Source organism: Kogia breviceps, chromosome 4, assembly GCF_026419965.1.
Source record: "Kogia breviceps isolate mKogBre1 chromosome 4, mKogBre1 haplotype 1, whole genome shotgun sequence".
NCBI lineage: Eukaryota > Metazoa > Chordata > Mammalia > Artiodactyla > Physeteridae > Kogia > Kogia breviceps.
In genome coordinates this window covers 180,397,137-180,416,054 of record NC_081313.1, presented here as the reverse complement: position 1 = coordinate 180,416,054, position 18,918 = coordinate 180,397,137, and the positions used below count along the sequence as shown (strand labels likewise).

General features: G+C 58.7%; 1 protein-coding gene across 8 annotated transcripts in view; it reads right to left on the bottom strand.

Annotated features, from left to right (window-relative positions):
* Positions 1-18,918, bottom strand: part of NFIC (nuclear factor I C) — a 62,989-nt gene that overhangs the window by 29,193 nt on the left and 14,878 nt on the right. For all 8 annotated transcript variants that reach the window (XM_067033137.1, XM_067033138.1, XM_059060042.2 and 5 more), the window contains exon 2: positions 17,516-18,047. In XM_067033137.1, coding sequence (XP_066889238.1) covers positions 17,516-18,047 — 532 coding nt within the window. The remainder of the gene's footprint in view (positions 1-17,515; positions 18,048-18,918) is intronic.

The window sequence follows — 18,918 nt, the reverse complement described above, 5'->3', positions numbered from 1 at the left end:
GTCTTCCCCGTGGCCCACAGGGACCTGCACGACCTGCCCCGTCCCCTCCCTGCCCTCCCCTCCTCCCTCTCTCCCCCTCGCTCACTCTGCTCCAGCCACATGGGCGTCCTCACTGTTCCTCCAAAACACCAGGCCTGGTCCCTGCCCCAGGACCTTTGCACACGCTGTTCCCTCTGCCCACAACACAGTTCCTTCTGTATCTATGTGGCTCACATTCTCCTCTCACCCCAGGACCTTCCTGAAAGGTCTTTCTTTTTTTTCCGAGACACACACAAGGCTCTCCAGCGCGATGCATGAAGCACAGCTAACCACACTCATGCTAGTATAAGTGAGACTGGCCCCAGACAGCGGCTGTATTTCAAGTGACACCCTGGTTTGGCCTGGGACCAGTTTTCTCGACTTCCCAGGTCCGCCGGGTGTTCACAGGCAGCCGGAACGTCACCACCGCCTGTGGCCTTTCCCTCAAACAAACACATGACCATACCGACAACAGAAATGTAAACTAGATCCCACTGACGGAGTGTACAAACTGTTCTTTCCTGTCCGTGGCCACGAGCCCAAATTTGGTCTGTCCCAGCCCATGACAAAGGCGCCGCCGTGGCCTCCGGTCCAGCCCTTCCCGCCCCAGAGCACACGCCCCCTTTGCACCAGACAACTCCCTCCATCCTGGTTGCTGAGGCTCCCGCAGTTCCTAACTGGGAGATACAGGCACCGCCCCGGCATTCATGTCCCAGATGTTTACCGACCACCTACCACTTGCCAGGCACTGGGGAAATGGCAGAGAGCCAAGGCGGGGGAGACAGACAGGAAACGAGCCGACAGAAGGAGCCCGAGATAATTTCGGTGGTTCTAAGTTCCACCGAGGCAATGAAACTGGGTGAGAGGACAGACAGTGGCTGGGGGTGGGGGAGGTGACTTTTGACGGAAAAGTCAGGCGAAACCTCTCTAAGGGCCTAGGGATGGGACGGAGCCAGCCATGGGGAGAGCTGAGGGCAGATGGCACAGCAAGTGCAAAGGCCCCGGGGCAGGAACAAACATGGGACATTTGGGGAACAGAGAGAGCGCGTGGCCCCAACATATACACAAAGCGGGGAGACATGAGACCACTCATGAGAGCACCATGGGCCGCATGGGAAGCTTGGGTTTTAGTCTCGAGGGCAATGATCTACGTTACATTTTAAAACGTCTCTGGTGATGAGGGTGTGGAGAAATTGGAACCTTCGTGCACAGCTGACAGGAATGTAAAATGGTGCAGCCATAGCGGAAAATGGCTTGGCGGTCCCTCCAAAAGTTAAACATAGAATCACCAATGTGACCCACGCCTACGATACGCCCAAAAGAATTGAAAACAGATACTTGCCCACCCATGTTCGCAGCAGCATGATTCATAGTAGCCATAAGGTGGAAACACCCCAAATGTCCATCAGCAGGTGACGGATACACAAAATGTGGTCCATCCCTGTGGTGGAATATTACTCAGCCCTAAAAAGGAAGGAAATTCGGACACTCGCTACAGCATGGATGAACCTTGAAGACATCATGCTCAGTGCAATAAACCTGACACAGAAGGACACATATTGACTGATTCCACTCACAGGAGGTCCCTAGAGGACTCAATTCCATAGAGACAGGAAGTAGATGGTGGGGGCCGGGGGCTGGGGGAGGGGATGGGGAGTGTTTCGTGGGGACAGAGTTTCAGTTTGGGAGGATGAGAAAGTTCTAGAGATGGATGGTGGGGATGGCTGCACGACAGGGTGACTGTGCTTAATGCCACCGAGCTGTGTGCTTAAAAATGGTTAAGATGGTGAATTTTATATTTTACCACAATAAAGTGCACACGCGCGCGCACACACACACACACACACACACATTAAAAAAGTCTGGCTGCTGAGTGAGTTCTGGACTCTCAGAGGCTGGAAGTCCGGGGGGAGGGGTGGGCATACATCCTCGCGGGCATAACAGCCTGACCCAGGGTGATGGCCTGGGGTGTACAGAGGGGTCATATTTAATTTATCTTTGGGATTTACAAAGGACAGGACTTGCTGATACCATAATCGCACTTGTTTAAACCTGGCGGGATCCGGGAGAGCCTAGGGTTCCCACTGGGGCCCAGCGGTGCATCCGCTGGACCTGCCTCGGCTGCCACGGTGAGCTCGCCCGCAGGATTTCTCTTCCAACCTTAGCGGGCTTCCAAATGTAGCTGGCTCTGCCTTGCTGCCACGTCCGCCTCCCGACACCAGCCAGCTAGAGAGAGAACCAAAGCCAGGCCCTGGAATTCCCAGCTCCCCTGTGTCACCGGCCACTTTTAAACATCGCCGGCTGAGGTTCAACTTTCTCTGTCCTGGAAGGCCATGCCGTACACGCGACCCTGGCCTCCATCCTTCTCGCTCTTGCCATGAACCTTCCCTGCCCCTCTCACTCTCAGGCAAACTCCAACCATCTCTCCAAGCCCGGTTCTAACGTCTCCTTCTCTGAAACACCCTCCCCTGGCCCCTTGTGCAAACCTTGTCCTAGTTCTCATCACACTGGATTGAGTCTGGGTCTTTAAACGTATGAAAGTCGCAAGTCCCCCCCAAGGCCCTGCACGACCTGCCCTGTCCTCTCCCTGCCCTCCCCTCCTCCCTCTCTCGCCCTCACTCACTCTGTTCCAGCCACACAGGCTTCTCACTATTCCTCCAACACGCCAGGCAGAGTCCTGCCCCAGGGCCTTTGCACATGCTGTTCCCTGCCTGGAATGCCTTTCCTGCAAATGCCTGCCTGGTCTAGCTCCCTCTCTTGCCCAAGAGACCAAGGGGGGGATTATGTGTCCACAGGACCTAAGCCTGATGCTCTGGAAGTCTGGGTTTCATGTCCTCGTATCCCTTCTAAGAAGTGTGACAAGGGATTCCCATGTATGTCCAGCTACGTTACAACCTGTTTTGTGTCCTGAGTCTCTACCCCCATCCCATATGAGTATCTGTGCAAACCCAAGCATAAGGGGAAACGGTGTTTTTTCACTCAGCACATGTATTGAGCACCTACTGTGTACCAGGCCCTGTCCTAGGATCCAGGGACACAGCAACGAACAAAACAGACACAAAGTTCTGCCGCATGAGGTTCATTCATGGTCAAGGCTTCCTCCTGGTCATCTTGAGGAGGGCCAGGAGTTGAGTCACAGCACGAAGGCTTCAGGCTAGACTGAACTTGGACTTCCCTGGTAGTGTAGCAGGAGGACCAGAACCGAAATTGCCCTGGGCTTCAAGCAATTCCAGTACAAACCCTGACTCTCCCTGGAGACATCCCATCCTGCCCCCTGCAGGCTCAAGACCACAGGTCCCCAAGGCCAGCAATCATGAGAACTGGATGTCAGTCTCACCAATGCTGTGTGACCTCCGCGAAAGTACGTTCCTTCTCTGAGCCTCCACATCCTGGTACACAGGATCTAAAACCCCCAGGCGACACTTCTTCCGGGGGCTGTTTGGACAAATCCAAGGGAAAAAACCAAGATGCTAGACGTTCACGGCCTTCATCCACCCCCGGGGGAAATCTGGATAAGGCATCAGGGCCGAGAGGCAGAAGGCCACGGCCAGGGTGACCTCCCGGACGCCGGCCCCCGCCCGGGCCTCCCCCGCCTGGTCCTTCCTGACCCGCCGCGTTCCTAGAGTCTGGACCACACTTTCCATCTCCCTCTGCCCTGCCGCCGGCCGCCTGGGCCCCAGCCAACCTGCTTCGGAATCACTTTCAAAGAAAAGTTTCTTTTTTCTTCCCACCCGGCCTGGCTCTCGCCCCCGCCTGCTCCGCGGCCTGGCTGCGGGCCCTGCCGGGCAGTGGTGGACACCTCGGGCCAGCGGGTCAGGGCAGCGGCCGTCCACCGCCCCCCGCCGGCCCCAGTGCAGGCCCGGGCGGTGAACGCGCGGCCTTGGGCTGAACTTGGGGCGTCCGGCGGGCTCCAGGGGGGCTTTGGCACAGGTGGTTTGGGGGCGTCTGGGCCGAAAAGCCGTCCGGGAGGCCCCCGTAGGCCGCAGGGCCCACTTTGAGGCCTGCAGGCCGGGACTCGTCCCACCCCGGCCGCTCTTGGCGGCCACGCCACCGATGACATCAGCGCTCTGGCGGCCATTTTCTCAATGCTCCCTCCCGGCTTCCAGATGCTTCTCTGGACTTGGCGGCCATTTTGTAGGCGCGGGAGGAGCGGGCTGGCGGGGCCTGGAGCCCGGGCTCCCCTCCCGGGGTGGGGTGAGTGGGGGGGCGGCCGTAGTTGGGGGGGGGGGCGGCTGGGGCGGCCTGCGCGGGTTAAAGGCACTTGTGCCAGGAGGGCGGCAGCCGTGCCAGGCGGGGGGAGGCGCCCGCCTGCTGCCACCCGAGCCCCGTGCGCCCCACCACCGCCGCCGCTCGGCACAAACCAGACTCCGGGTGGCACCAAGGATGTGAAAAACAAGGTTAAAAATACCCACACGCGCAACCTCGTCCCCCCCTCCCCCCTCCCGGTCCCCTCCAATGTCAAATGTGTCAGCGCCACCCGGGGAGGGGGGCAGACTTAAAATAACTCGCTGTTTACATTTGGAGCAAATTCTTGGCTTTGCCAGCAGCCAAGCCAAGGCCTCGGCCTGCCTCCCTGGCAGCCCGGTGGGGGGGGGGGGGTTGGGGGGGGGAGCCGGGGAGCCACATGTGCCCACGGGCTGAGTGCTCACGTGTGGCCGCAGGAGGGGACGCGGCCCCGGAAGCCGTCTGCGGCCACGCGGTGGATGGAGGCTGTGGAAGCCTGCAGCATCCCCCGTGCCAGGGACGGGGTGGGGGCACCCGGCCGGCCAGCCAGGGTCTGCCGAGGAGCCCCTCCCAGCTTCCCTTCCTTCAGAAGTTTCTCCGGCTGCGTCACCAACGCGGCAGCCCCGCGGGAGTCGGGGGTGGGGTGGGGGGAAGGCCGGAGGCTGGCAGCCAGGCCAGGGAGGCGGGCACCAAGGGGAGGGCTCCAGAGCAGGGCAGGGTCCCAACCGGAGCTGTGTGCCCTCGGGCCAGCCCTGCCCCTCTCTGGGCTAAGATGGGTTCCCGCCCGGTGTTGCCCGGAGGGTTTTCTGGGGAGCCTGCCTGCTCAGTACCTCAGTTTCCTTCTCTGCAGAAAGTAGGTTTTGAGCAGCAAGCAGATTGCTGAGCGCTCCGTTTTACAGAGGGGGTCAGAGATGGGAAGGGGCTCGCCCCAGGTCTCACGCCAGTGAGTGGACAAGCGGATGTGAACTCAGTTAACTCTGGTTCCAGCGCCCACATTTTTAACCCGCTGCCTGGAATGCAGGAGGAGGGTGGAGACTAGAGGGCCCAAGCCTGGAGGGAGGGTTAGTGGGAGACTTTTCTCCTCCCCTGGGCTTCCTCTCTTCCCAGAGCCTGGCATGCAGTCGGTGCTCAAGCAGTGCTTACACATAGCTGGCAGTCGACAGATGTTTGCAGACAAGTGAGTGCGATTATTCCAGCAGAGCCTGGCACACAGTACCCAATACATGCCTGTTGCATGAATAATTGGGATGATCCTGATAGGGCCTGGCATACAACAGGTGCAAAATAAATGCTTGTCAGACAAAGGAATCTGAGGAATGTTGGGAAAACTGGGGGATATTCAGAGGGAAAGACCAGGTTTAAGGGCATGGACTCCAACCAGTGGTGATACAAGGGATTTCTACAACAGGCCGAGGGTGGGGTATAGAATATCACCTAAGCATTGCCTATCTCGGGCCCCCTTCATTCAATGAGGATCAGCAGAAATTCTCTTTTGGGAAGCCCACCCAACTGCTTCAGGTCCTGGATATCACAGGGCAGGACCTCTGGGCAGGAGGAACCCAAGAAAATAACAGAAACCTGGCCTGGGGGCCCAGGAGGACTTCCTGGAGGAGGGGACATTGGAGCTGGGGCCTTGATGTCTGAGTAGGAGTTTGCCAGGCACAGAAGGGGCTTGTAGGGAGGGAGAGAGAACAGTGTATGAAAATGATAATAATCATAACTTCCATTTAGTGAGTGCTTATATTGCCAAGAGCTACATATAATCCTAGGAGCTACATACAGATTTACAGAGGGGCAGAGCTTCAGGGAGGTTAGGCAGTTGGGCCAAGTGCACAAAGCTGGGACTCGACCCACGCAGAGAGACTTGGCTGCACCACCTGCTGCCTCACTGAACGTGTCTGGGTCTGGCAGAGGCTAGGCAGGCACATGGTAGGTATGCAGCAAAGACAGACAGCCCTGTCTGTCTGGGATGGGCCAGACTGTCCAGCTCCAGCCCTTCTACAGGGCAGAGGACAGGCCTGCTCCAGCCAGACAGGGCTGCAGTTTCCAGGCAGAGGGGCCTTGGCTCCTACTGCCCCCTCCTTGGCCAGAAGGGCCCCAGCTAACCCAGGAGCCTCCAGGAATCTCCTCCTCTGCCAGCACCTAAGGGGAACTGGGTGAGGGGGATGGGGAGAAACCAAAGACACCCCCCCATAGTTCATGCCAGTACCCCAGGAAGAAGGTGTCTAGACTGGCCAGATAAATCCTTGCAGCCTCTTCCTGGGTGTCCAGTAATTCCTACTGACCCCCACAGTGTGCCTATTTCATGGATTTGGAAACTGAGGCCCTCTGAATGGCTTGAAGCCAGGCCATCTGTTCCAGGGGCATCTCCTTGCCCGATTGGCAGTGTGACTCCAGGCTAAGCACCCCCATTCTCTCTGGATCTCAGTTTCCCCAGGTGTCACATGGGGCTGGGACAGTGTGATAGCAGCCTACATGCCTTTCTGTGCTGGCCTTTGACCAGGTGTCACAGGGGTTCTGTGACTGTGGTCCCATTTTGCAGGGACAAAACAGGGGCTCAGTCGCGGGGACTCGGTTAGTTGCCCAGTGGCCCATCTCAGTGAGTATCGTGGGTTTCCACATGCCTGCCTCCCATGCCGGGGGGCTCCCCCACTCCCAAGCCTCCTGCACAATTGCTGCTGATCACTGAATGGGCACCTACTGTGTGCCAGTGCTCCTGGAACCCACCGAGCAGTTACGGATGATCATTCCCATTTCACAGATGAGGAAACTGAGGTGCAGGGCGGGGCAGATGCCAGCCCAAGCTCACCTGGCGAGATGGGGAATAAAAACGGGAACAATGCAGCCACGCAGGTGGAACACCCAGCTTGGGGCTGGGCACCGGGCAGTTGCCCGCACAGCCCGCGCAGAGCCCCGCAGGCCACCCAGGCACCAGAGCCCTTCTCCAGCTTGCCCGCAAACAATGTCCTGACTCCAGGAGGGGCCCTGGGTATGACTGAGGGGCCTGCACTTGCCCGCCCCTCCTTTCCCTGCCTAGGTCCAAGCAGGAGGCAAGGGGGCCAGCGCCAGCCTCCAAAGGGGCTCCATAATCCAGGTGACCAACGTGCACTGTCCTGCTCCACCCATGCTGACCACTGCCACTGAACTCTCACACTTCTGGAAGCAGCCTCTGCCTGGCTGGCCCCCACTGTCGCCCGCCTAAGCCTGAACCAGCGCGGTGGCCTCAGCCCTGGTCTCTCAACTCCCACCCTCACGCCCCACAGTCAGTCCTCCCCACGGTGGCCAGGGGGCGCCTGTGAGCACCTGAGTCAGGCCCCGCCCCTCCTCTGCCCACAGCCCTCCAGGGCTCCCAGGTCCCTAGGTGTAAAAGCCCAAGTCCCCTCCCTGCCCTCCCCTCCTCCCTCTATCCCCCTCCCTCACTCTGCTCCATCCGCTAGGGCCACCTGGCTGTTCCTCCAACACACCAGGTCCTGCCCCAGGGCCTTTGCATAGGCTGTGCCCTCTGCCTAAGGTGCCCTTCCCCACTTCTTCACACAACTGCTTCCTCTTCACCCTCAGATCTCAGCTCAAATGTTAAGTCCTCAGACAGTCCCTCCCCAAATAGCCCACCACTCTATTCCTTGCCTTTCTTTATTTTTCTCAATAGCCCTTATCGCGAACTTGTTCTTTGTCCATCTCCTCCACCAGACTGTGAGCCCCGCAAGGCCTGGATTTTTGTCTGTCTTGTTCGCAGTACAGGGCTCGGCACACAGTAAGCGCTTAATAAATATCTATTGACTACCACGAAGTTGTGCTGGCTGTGTGCTCGATGCCATCTTAACCCTTCGCATGTCTGAATTCATTTCCCCCTCAGTAACCCTAGAGAGGCAAGCATATTTTACAGATGGGGAAACCGAGGCCCAGAGAGGCTCGCCATTTGCCTGAGGTCACACAGCGAGCAGGTGGCGGGGCCAGCACCCCCGTTACGCCCCACTGCCTTCCTTCACTGACACCACTCCCCTTGCCCAGATGGGGAAACTAAGGCTCAGGGAGAGAAGGGACTAGCCGAGGGTCAGAAGCAGAGTGGGCTTTGTGCCTCCTGGGAAAGAACAGAGTGACGATAACATCAACAGCAATAATAATAGTGATGGCAAGGATGGCGCTGATGAGTACAGAATCGGCCAGAGTTTATAAGGCTCCCCTCCGTGGGTTGGCACAGGGCCCTGGAGGGAAGACACGGGAGACACCAGCCCCTTTAAGAGCTTCCCCCTCCCCAGCTGGGGCTGGCCCGGCCTCCCCTTATGTAAGCAGGCCAGCTGCCCTTGCATAACCTGGTTACATAAGGAAGCAGGGAACAGGCTTGTCCATCCGGCAGCAACCTGTCCCGGGCTGTCTGTGGGGCCGGCCTGGGGCACAGGAGCGCCGAGGCCGCCCAGAGTGGCTACCGGGCGCAGCTCCGTTCGAGGCCCTCTGGGTTGGCTCCGATCTGGGGGATGCCCTGAACTGCCAGCCACAGCATCCTCGGGGCGGGAGAAGTGAAAGGCTTCTAGCCTGAAAGCGGGCAGGGGCGGTTCCCATTGCTCTGAAGGGGAAACTGAGGCCCGGAGACGGCCAGCGAGCAACCTGAAGCTTCACAGCCCCGAGCGGAGGGTGGAGGTGGCGGAGCTGGGTGAAATCTGGGCTGCGTAGCCTCAGCCAGAGCCTCGTGGCTCGGCTCCTCCGTAAAACGGGGCTACATAATTGCACGATGGGCACAGCAGAGTGCCGACTGTGTACCAAACCTGGCCCAGATACTACTTCCATCTGCCCAACGACCCCCACGGGTGGGAACACGGAGCTGCAGATACAGATGGAGAAAACGGCGGCCGAGACAGGAGAAGGAATTTGTCCCAGATGAAACCCAAGCCCCACCGTGCACACACAGCCTCAGGGCCACCGTCTGATCACATGGGGCTGGGAGGTCCGGGTTCGGTGCTCCCCCCGCATGTATATGCACTTCAGTTCCTCCATCCTTGGGAGGCTTGGGGGTGGGGCTTGGGAGCGAAGCGGCCCCCCCCCTTTTCCCCTCTCTCTGGGCGCTGGCTCTTTAAGACAGCGGGCTGCCTAAGCGAATGAAGCTCGTCCTGGGGTGACCCTAAGGGGAGGGTGTGGTCAGGAACAAGGGGCCCATTCAGCTGTTGCTGCCGCCTCCGGGCAGCCCACAGGGCAGCTCCCAAACCTTTTCCCACAACAGGGCCCCCATCCACCTTGCTGCCCCCGAGCACGCAGCCCCTGACTCAGCCAGTCTGGAAAAAGCCTCAGAAAAATGAAAATCGACCTCCTTCTCCCTCTGCAGGCATCTTTTCTGTAATGCTCTGCTCGCTCAGTCACCCGGGGTCTGAGGACAGGCGTACTCGACTCTGACCTGAACTTTCTGGATCCCTGCCTCAGAGAATTCTAGAACCTGCCCTGGATGTTCTAGAACCCAGCTCGAGAACATTCTAGAGCTTGTCCTTGGCCGTGTGAAAACCCAACGAGTGGAAGTCTGGAAACTGTCGTCCATGGTCACGAATACACTTAAGGGCTTCTTGGATATCGACGAAACCGATACTTGATTGGATAATTGATGATTGATTTGGGAGTTTTAGAATCTGTCCTCACATTCTCAAGAACCCCAACTTGGGAGATTTGAGATCTGCCTTGGAACTCTCTGGAACGCAGATGCTCTAGTGCTGACGCGGCATCCACTGGCCACGTGTGGCGTTGAGCGCCTGAAATGTGGCGGGTCCAAAACACACAGTGACTCTCAAAGACTTAGGACAAAAAAGAAGGTGAAACATCTCAATAATTTTTTCATGTTGATTATGTGTCGAAATGACAATATTTTGGATGTCCTGGGTTAAACAGAATAGGCTGTTAAAATTAATTTCCCCTGTAGGTTTATACCTTTAAGTGTGGATACCAGAAAAATTATCTGTATGGCTCGAGTTGTACTTCTACTGAATTGTGCTGCTCTGAACCCACCCAGGAGAATTCTAGAATTGTCAGATGGTAAAGATCCCAGCTCTGAAGCGTCTAGAACTCAGGCCTTGGAAATTCCAGAACTTGTCCCTTGGAGGATCTAGAGCAGACCTCAGCTCTAGCAATCTAGAGCACCACCAGCCACCCGCGCCCCCACCCCACCCCGCCCCGGGCCTTGAAACCCCTCTCCCATTTGCAAGCCATTTACCCTGAAGTACCCGGGTCCCCCATCTTGGCACCCATCCAAGTCAGCCTGGGACAGAAGATGGGACAGAATGGACCAGAGGAAAGGCCCTTACTGGGCCACCCTGGGCAAGGCCCCGCCCCTCTCTGGGCCTCAGTTTCCTGATCTGGACAAGACGTCCAGTGTTCCCACGTGCCCCCTCCCTTGTCCCTCACCGACTCTGACCATCTGTGACTTCCTGCCCACACCCAGCTGGAGGGAGAGGGGCCGGCCTGGCAGCTGTCTGTGGAAGCGGGGGGGAGGGGGCCCCGGAGATGTCCCTAGCTGCCCTCAGCCTCCCCTTGGCTCGCTGGGCACAGGGCCAGGGTGGCAACTGCAGCCCCGCCACGCCGGGATGGCCGCCACAGGTGCACCGAGATGCCTCCCGTTTTCTGAGGGCTCCGCACCTCTCGGGTCCTCAGGAGCCTCTGCGGCCCTGCCTTGGCAGGTGCAGGCATGCAAGCTGGGCGCCCATGCAGGGGTGTCCCTGGGGGAGGGAGGACCTACTCAGGCTACTCAGGAAAGAACTCCAAATATTTCTGAGCACTCCTCGTGCTAAGAGGTTCCTTTCTCATAGATAGGATCTGAACTCCAATCGCTGGACCCTCCCTATGCTCAATTTGCAGATGAAGAGACAAAGGCACAGAGATGGGTACTAACTTGCCTAAGGTTGCCCAGCTGGCCAGAGGGCAGAGCTGGGGCTAGAAACAAAGGAATGAAGATGATAATAAAGGCGGTGATAATAATAACTAGGATTATATCACCATCCCTGATGTTATTTTTATCATTTATCATTGCAATATAATAGACGAGTACTATTAGTATTATTATCATTTTTTGGGAAGTTTTAAATTGAAGCCTAGTTGATTTACAAATTATTATCAACAACAAATAATTTTTAAAATTGTGGTAAAATATCAGTAGCATAAACTTTACCATTTTAATCATTTTTCAGTGTGCACTTCAGTGGCATTAAGTACATTCACAATGTCCAGCGACCATCCCCGCCGTGCATCTCCAGAACTTTCTCATCTTCCCAAACTGAAACTCTGTCCCCGTGAAACGCGGACTCCCCGGCCCCTCCCCCAGCCCCCGGCCCCCACCATCTACTTCCTGTCTCTGTGGCTGTGACTCTCTAGGGACCTCCTGTGAGTGGAATTAAACAGTATTTGTCCTTTTGTGTCTGGCTTCTCTCACTGAGCATCATGTCCCCCGGGCCCATCCATGGTGTAGCAGGTGTCAGAATCGCCTTCCTTTTTAAGGCACCAAGTCATGTTTGAGCACTTGCTTTGTGCCAGGCCCTGTTCCTAGCACTCTTCATGCATTAACTCATTTAACCCTACCCAGCCCGGTGAAGCAGGCACCATCTGTATCATGCCCATTTCCGAGGCAAGGAAACTGAGGCCCAGAGCAGTGACGTCACCTGCCCAAGGTCACACAGCTCCCGAGCAGCGTGATTTGAACCGGGGCCATCCGGCTACAGATCGTGCCCCTACCTCTTCCGGACACTGGGCTCCCACCTGCTGGGTTAGCGGCTCCCTCAGCACCGCTAACCAGGAGCCCAGAGGACTCCTGCTGCCGCTATAAATACATCGTCAGCTGGTGTCTGGACCTCACCGCTGGGCTGCCACCTCCTCTGCACAGACAGACGGCTGGTCCACCTGCCTGCTCAGCCCCGGGGGGAATCCAGGCTGCCAAGAGCCCCTCACCCCTCCGCCACCCAGACACCTGGAGAGGCGACTTCCAGTGCGGGGGGGGGGGGGGGCCCATCCTGGGTCACAGGTGCCCCTGCTGGTTCACTAGATGCACTGAGGTTCCTCCCCTTTGCCACCTGGGGCTGGGAAGAGGATCCGGGAAGGGACTGAGCGTTTATCCAGGGCCTCCTGTATGCTGTCCAGGGATCACTCCAATCACCAATGCAGTGGACATAGTTCTTATTTTCTCCACTCTCCAGATGGGAAAACTAAGGCACAGAGAGGGGGATGCACCGGTGTGAGGTCACACAGCCCGGAGCACGTGTGGACACAAACTGCATCCATTACACAAGCCAACGGGTGCCCTCACACGCTCTCCCGTCCACATCGGCCCTCTGTCTCCCCAGCACAGAGCCAGTGCTGGGATAAAGATTAACAGGGCTTGGAGGAGACGGCAGGACCCTCAGTCAGGGTCTGGCTTGTTTCTCTCTGTGGCCCCACAAGGCCCTACCTTCCTGGCCTCAGCTCTCCCCCAGCCCCAGACCAGAGAGGGCAAGCCGGGAGCAGAGCTGAGACTGATCCAGGCCCCCTTGCTCCAGGCCCTTTCTCCTGCCATCCGAGCCCAGGGTGTGCTTTATGGAGACCCCAGCCCGCAGGCTTGGGCACGGCAGGCACTTCGGGAACGTTCACTGATAACTGATTCATTTGTTCACTGTGTATTCCGGGCCAGCTCTTTTCATGATCTGTACAACTAGGAAGGTGTGCGTTCCATCTGATAACCTCAAAAGCGGTTTTTAGGTTTTTTTCCTTTAATGGTTTCAAGGAGTCAGGATCTGTGGGCTCTCATTTCGCCCTACCTCTTAGGAGCTGTGTGACCTTGGGCAAGCGGCTGACCATCTCTGGGACTGTGTCCTTATCTGAAATAAGGGAGAAGGTAATAGTCCTTCCTTCCCAGAGTGGTGGAGAGAATGAAACCAGATGTAGGATGGGCTCAGCACCGGGCACACGATATGTGTTTGCTGTTACCATTATCTCTGTTGTTATTATTGTTTCCCAGGTCCATCCAGGAGGCGACGGGGACCCCTGCCCCCAGTTCCTCCTGACCCCTCCCTGGGCACCCTGGGCAGCTCCTCTAGCAGCTGCGAGCTTCCCAAGCCAGCCCCTGCCCGCAGCGCCCTTCCGGGAGGTTGGCACCGAACGAGGCGGGAACAGGAGGCGGGAACGGGAGGCCAGCCCACGGCAGCGTCAGCAGATGGGCACCATCTGGGCTGGCGGGGCTCGGGGAGGGCTGGCAGCTGCCGGAGCGGGCGGGCCTGGCAGCCCCTCCCCCTCCCGCCCTGGCACGGTGCCCGCCCGCGCCTCAGGTTTCTCAGGCCGCCGGAGGGGGCGGGGAGGCCTGGCTGGGCTTCGGGGCTGGGCAGGCGGCTTCCCTCTCTGGGCTCTGCTTTCTCCAGACTCCTTCTCAAACGGGAGGCAGGAGAGAGGAGAGCCCGCTCACCTGCTCCCGGCCTCCCCGTTGCCAGGCGCGTCCCCCACTAGCACCTGTGCTCGGGGCCATTCCGGCCCCAGGGACTTTGCACTGACTGCAGCCCCCACTGCCCCACACACCCTCACTCAAATTCCTCTGCAGCTCCCTCACTTCTTTCAGGCCCTCCCTGGCCAGAGCGCCTGCCCCGCCATCCCTCTCCACACCCCTCCCTGTCATTAGGTGTTTATTAATTTAACCGAGAATTGTCAGGTTGCCCAAGCCCTGCTTAACTGCACACATCCCTCCCCCTAAAATGCACGCATTGAGCGGGCAGCTCCAATGTCCTAAGGTGGAGCTCATGTCTCCCCCTCACCGTGGCCCCCCAGCTGTCTGCTAGCCCACCCCCAGGGCACACACGGAGTCCACCCCTGGAATCAGGCCCCTGTGTCCACAACGGCGCCAGATGGATGCCTGGAGCAGCCAAATTCGGCCCCAGGCGGTGCCCTGGGCTCTGATGAGCCTGGCAGCCCCAGAGCTAAAGGGACCTCCTCACGGCTCGTCCCCAACCTTCTCTCCTCCAAAATAAACCCAAGGATGGAGGCCTGGGATTCTCCTTTGGGGTGCGGCTCCAGCAGTCCGCCTGACACCCCCTGGGAGAGATACGGACCGAAGCCGTGGGGGGAGCTGGACTTCGTCCCCTTGTCTTGGGACAGGGAAGGGCCGAGTGTATGATGCGTCTGTGGGTCTCTCTGTGTCTCCCCATGTCTCTGGGCCTCTCTCTCTGTCATTCCGTCGGCTCCAAGGCCCTGCTTCTGACGCTAGAGGTGGTACCTCCTTTCAGCCGAATGGCGGATGCCTGTCCCACCATCCACCCTGTGACACCGTCCCCCAGAAGCCAACCGAGGGCCATTCTCCCCACTCCCCATCAATCCCGTGGCCTCCTAGCAGGGCTGATTTGAGTGGGCACCGCACTCTGGCCTTGGCCTGGACCCCCTGCAGCCCTGGGACCCACAAGGTGAGAACAGGGAGGTGACCAGTTGTCTCTGAGGTCAGGTGACTGCCTGGCCGAGAAGAGAGACATAACTCTGGCCCAGATGAAGACGGGGGTCCTGCGGTGGAAGCTGGGGACCTGAAGCTCAGCAGGGGGTTTCTGGGGGCCAGCCTCGGCCTGGGAACCCCGGATGAGGCCCTAGCTGGTAGGAGCCTAGAACACAGACCCAGCCCGGGGGTGGTCAAGCCACGTTGACTGGATACCCACATCCTACGCTGTGATTTACTTCCATCCCCTTCCGCCACCGAGCTGAGAAGGACAGCAGCAGTGTCAGCAACAGAACCTGCCCATGTCCGAACCCTAACTCTGCCCTTTCCTAGCTGTGTGACCTTGGGCCGGGCAGTTATCTTCTTTCGGTTTTGGTTTCCTCATCTGTAAAATGGGTACAATGATCCCTGCCTTGCAGGGTTGCCATGAGAATGGAAAAGAATTGCTAAGTCCTCAGGAAAAAAAATGCCTGACGGAGAGAAAGTGGAGCTGGGAGTTGGGGTTTTGAAGCATAAGTAGGAGTCTTCCAGACGGGAAAGGCATTCCAAGCAGAGGGAACAGCATGGGTAAAGGCGGGAAATCATGATCCTGATGAGGATGATAACATTGATAAGAACGGTCCACAAAGCCCAAGCCCTGTGCCTGGTACCCGTGTTCATTGACCGCATGGGGGTTATTTGTTGAACGCTCACCATGAGGACACAGTATTCCTACCGGCCAGCTATTTTTGAGCGTTCCATTTTAAAAACAAAGAAAGCAGGCACAGAGAGATTAAGTGACTTGTTGAGGATCACCCAGCCGTCAGGCAGGAAGCTGAGCCGGGCGTGGGTTCCTGGCCCAGCCCTCACGCCCGACCCTCACTCCCAGCCAGCTGAAGCTGGGTCCGCTGGGGCCTGTCTGAGCAGCAGTGGTCCCCTGGGATGACGGAGCCTGCACCGGAGGGCACGGCAGCCTCGACCTTCCCCGGCCCTCACGTGAGGATGCTGACCAGACCGGCCAGCAAAGGCACGGCAGTCAGACACGAAGGTGTCTGGGGAGGCCCGGAGGCCTGGCCTGCCTGCTGAGCTAAGGGGGGAGGGGGGCGGTGGGGGAGGGGAGGCGCCTGGAGATTGTGCTGACGCTGGCAGAAAACTCGCTTCAAAATTTTATCAGCTCAGCGCGGAGGAGGAGGATGGATGTGGTGAGAGAGACCAGGACCTGCATGGTAATGGGCACTGCAGCCCCCAAGGCTGCCCCTGCCCACACCCCCAATCCCGCCCGCAGCGAAACAGTCACCTTGTCTACCCCTCTGCCTCTGGCCCCCTGCGTTTAGTGCTAATTGGTGGGGGCGGGGGGAGGGGCAGATGGGGTCAAGGTCAAGGAATCAAGGTCAAGACCGGGAAACTCTGCCCCAGCTCTCCCTCCCACACACAGTGGAGACCAGGAGACTTCGTGGAATCCTCACAGCATCGCTAAGAGTTGGCATGGATGTCACCCCCGCTGTACGGAGGAGGAAACTGAGGCACAGGACAGGGACTGAGGCAAAGTCACAGAGCCAGCACACCACACGGCAGGGCTGCGTTCTGAATCTGGGCAGTCCAGCTCCAGAGTTGCCTCTCTTCTCACCACCCCTCCCCCAGCCTTCCTCTATCATTTCTGGTTGTGATCACATGGGCTCCCGTGGGGTCTACGGGGGCTTGGGGCTGGGTCTGCAACCCGAGTGCACCCACCTGACACGCTCAGGCAGCCCCGGGTTCGCACCCACGTGTGTACCAGCCTGGGTGGGCACGGTGGCGCGTGGGACACGTGCCTGTTAGGGTCTCCGGGCACACCTGATTCCATCCTCATGAAGACAGTCACAGCTGCCACCCGCCACGTGGCAGGCCAGAGTCCAACGCGCTACACACACACACACACACACACACACACACGCACACACACATGATCTCAGCGAGTCTCCCCAGGCCCAATCCGGGTAAGGATGCTAATACCCTCCTTTTGACAGCTCCACTGGCCACACCACCAGGAACAGCAGGGCAACAGACCCCACTGCCCTCCCAGCCAGGGCCTGCCCTTGGCCACCAAGACTTGCTGACAGTCAGCCGCCACGTCTCCGTCTAGGCGGCTGACCTCCTGGGATATCGCCACACTCATCACTACCCAGTCGTTCTGCAGAGCTCAGCTCAGTGGAGCCCCCTCCTCTGGGAAGCTGCCGTGGATTTCCCCATCTTCGCAAACCCTGCTAGTCTCCATGTGGGCCATCTGACCACAGAGCCAGCAAACACCCAGCTCCAAGGGCCAGAGTGGAGGCAGCTGGAGACCAGAGAGACTGGTGACCTAGCCAAAGTCACACAGCGCCCCAGCTTCCCACTCGGCCTAAATATGGGACCTGTCAGGTCTCTGGGGGAAGTCCAAGAGTCGATCAACCATCAGTCACAAAGCGCAACCCCAGCTCTCCTCCAGCTTTCCCAGGAGGGATAAGATTGTCCCCCGCGCATCCGTCACTGGCCTATCCTCACCCCTGTTGCCAACAGACCTCCTGGGACAGGGTCTCACCTCCTGAGACCTGCCACCCCCCTTGGACCCCTGACCCCCCAAGGTCAGGGCCTGCCTCTACCTTCAGAGCCCCAGGACGCACCTGCCCCCCACCCCAGACTCTCCCTGAACCGTACCTCTTCCCCTTGGCCCTTCACAGGGCTCAGATCCTCCCACCGCACCTGTCCCCGCCCTCGGACTTTAAGGCCCGCCTCCTGGCTCCTACCTTTGCGTGCGCCCACCTCCCCCGTTCGGGTAGACCGCTGGCGCGTGGGCCCGCCTCCCCCCCTCGACGACCTTCCAACACACCCCCTTCCGGCCTCCAGATCCGCGTGCACGCGCAAGCCCCGCCTCACCTCGCTCGCGCACGAAGTAGGCCAGGTAGAGGTCGAGCTCCTTGACCGCCACGCCGATGTGATGCGGCTGCACGCAGAGCACCGGGTGGCCGCACTGCGCCGCCTTGACCAGGCGCTCGCCGTCGGTGCTCTCCAGCGGGATGCCCTTGAAGAGGATGACCATGACCAGGTCCAGCCGCCACACCTTGTCGGCCTGGCGCAGGCAGTCGATGCGGCGCATCTTGCCCTTCTGGTCGGGGTTGGAGAGCACGCAGCCCGGCGCCTTCTTGCCGGTGATGGCCAGCACGAAGTCCTCGCGGCACTCGGGCCGGATGTCCTTGCGCAGCTTGGCCAGCAGCCGCGACGCCCATTTCTGCTTGACCTCGGCCTTCTCGCCCAGCAGCTCGTCCTTCACCGCGCGCTCCTCGTCCTTCGACATCCGCTTCTCGTGCTTCTTGAAGTACTTGCGCTTCCGCGCCTGCAGGTTGAACCAGGTGTAGGCGAAGGCGCGGACGTGAGGCAACAGCGCCTCGATGAACGGGTGGAACTCATCCTGCGGGGCGGGAGAGACCAGAGGTTAGGAGGCGCTGGGGCCTGTGGACCCACTGCCCCGCCCGGAAGAATGAGGCCCCAGGCAGACCCGCTAGAAGGAGGGCCAGGCAGAGGTGTGCGGGGGCTGCTGCAGATCCTTCCACGTCCTGGGTAAAAAAGTGGAGGCCAGTGGGGACCCAGCAGAGGTTCACTGGGTCGTCTGAGAACCCATTGCCCAGATGGGGAAACTGAGGCTTGGACCACGTGGTAGGCACAGGCGAAGGCAGCCGTTCATGGAGGACTGTCTTGAACCCCAATGTACAGGCAGGACAAGCTGGGGGTCCCAGGTGGAGGCTGATGGGGACCCTTCGTACAGATGGGGAAAACTGAGGCTGGTGGAATGCTGGTGGCACGGATCCATTCTCTGCCTTCTAGAACTGTGGTCAGCAAACTTTAAAAGTACCATAAAGAACCAGACAGTGGGTATTTTCGTGTCTGTTTCAACTGCTCCACTCTGCACTGTAGTGCAAGACTGGCCACAGAGGAGATGTAAGGGATGGGCATGGCAGTGTTCCAATAAAACTTTATTTATAAAGACAGACGGTGGGCACTGGGCCCTGTGACTGTAGTTTGCAAACCACTGAACTAGAGTGTGAGCTCAAATGTCCAGGGCAGGGCTGAGCACACACTGGATGCTCACGATTCCAGGAGCAACCAGGCTCAGAGGGTCACTTGGGGCTTGTCTGTCAGACCTACTGCTCAGCAGAGGAAGCTGACACCAGACAGGGGTCCAAGGGCTGCCTCAACGGGCTCTTGGCAGTGATGATAAAAATGAGGACAAGACGTCATTCCTATAGCCCAGATGTACAGACAGGACTGGCTGAGGTCCACAG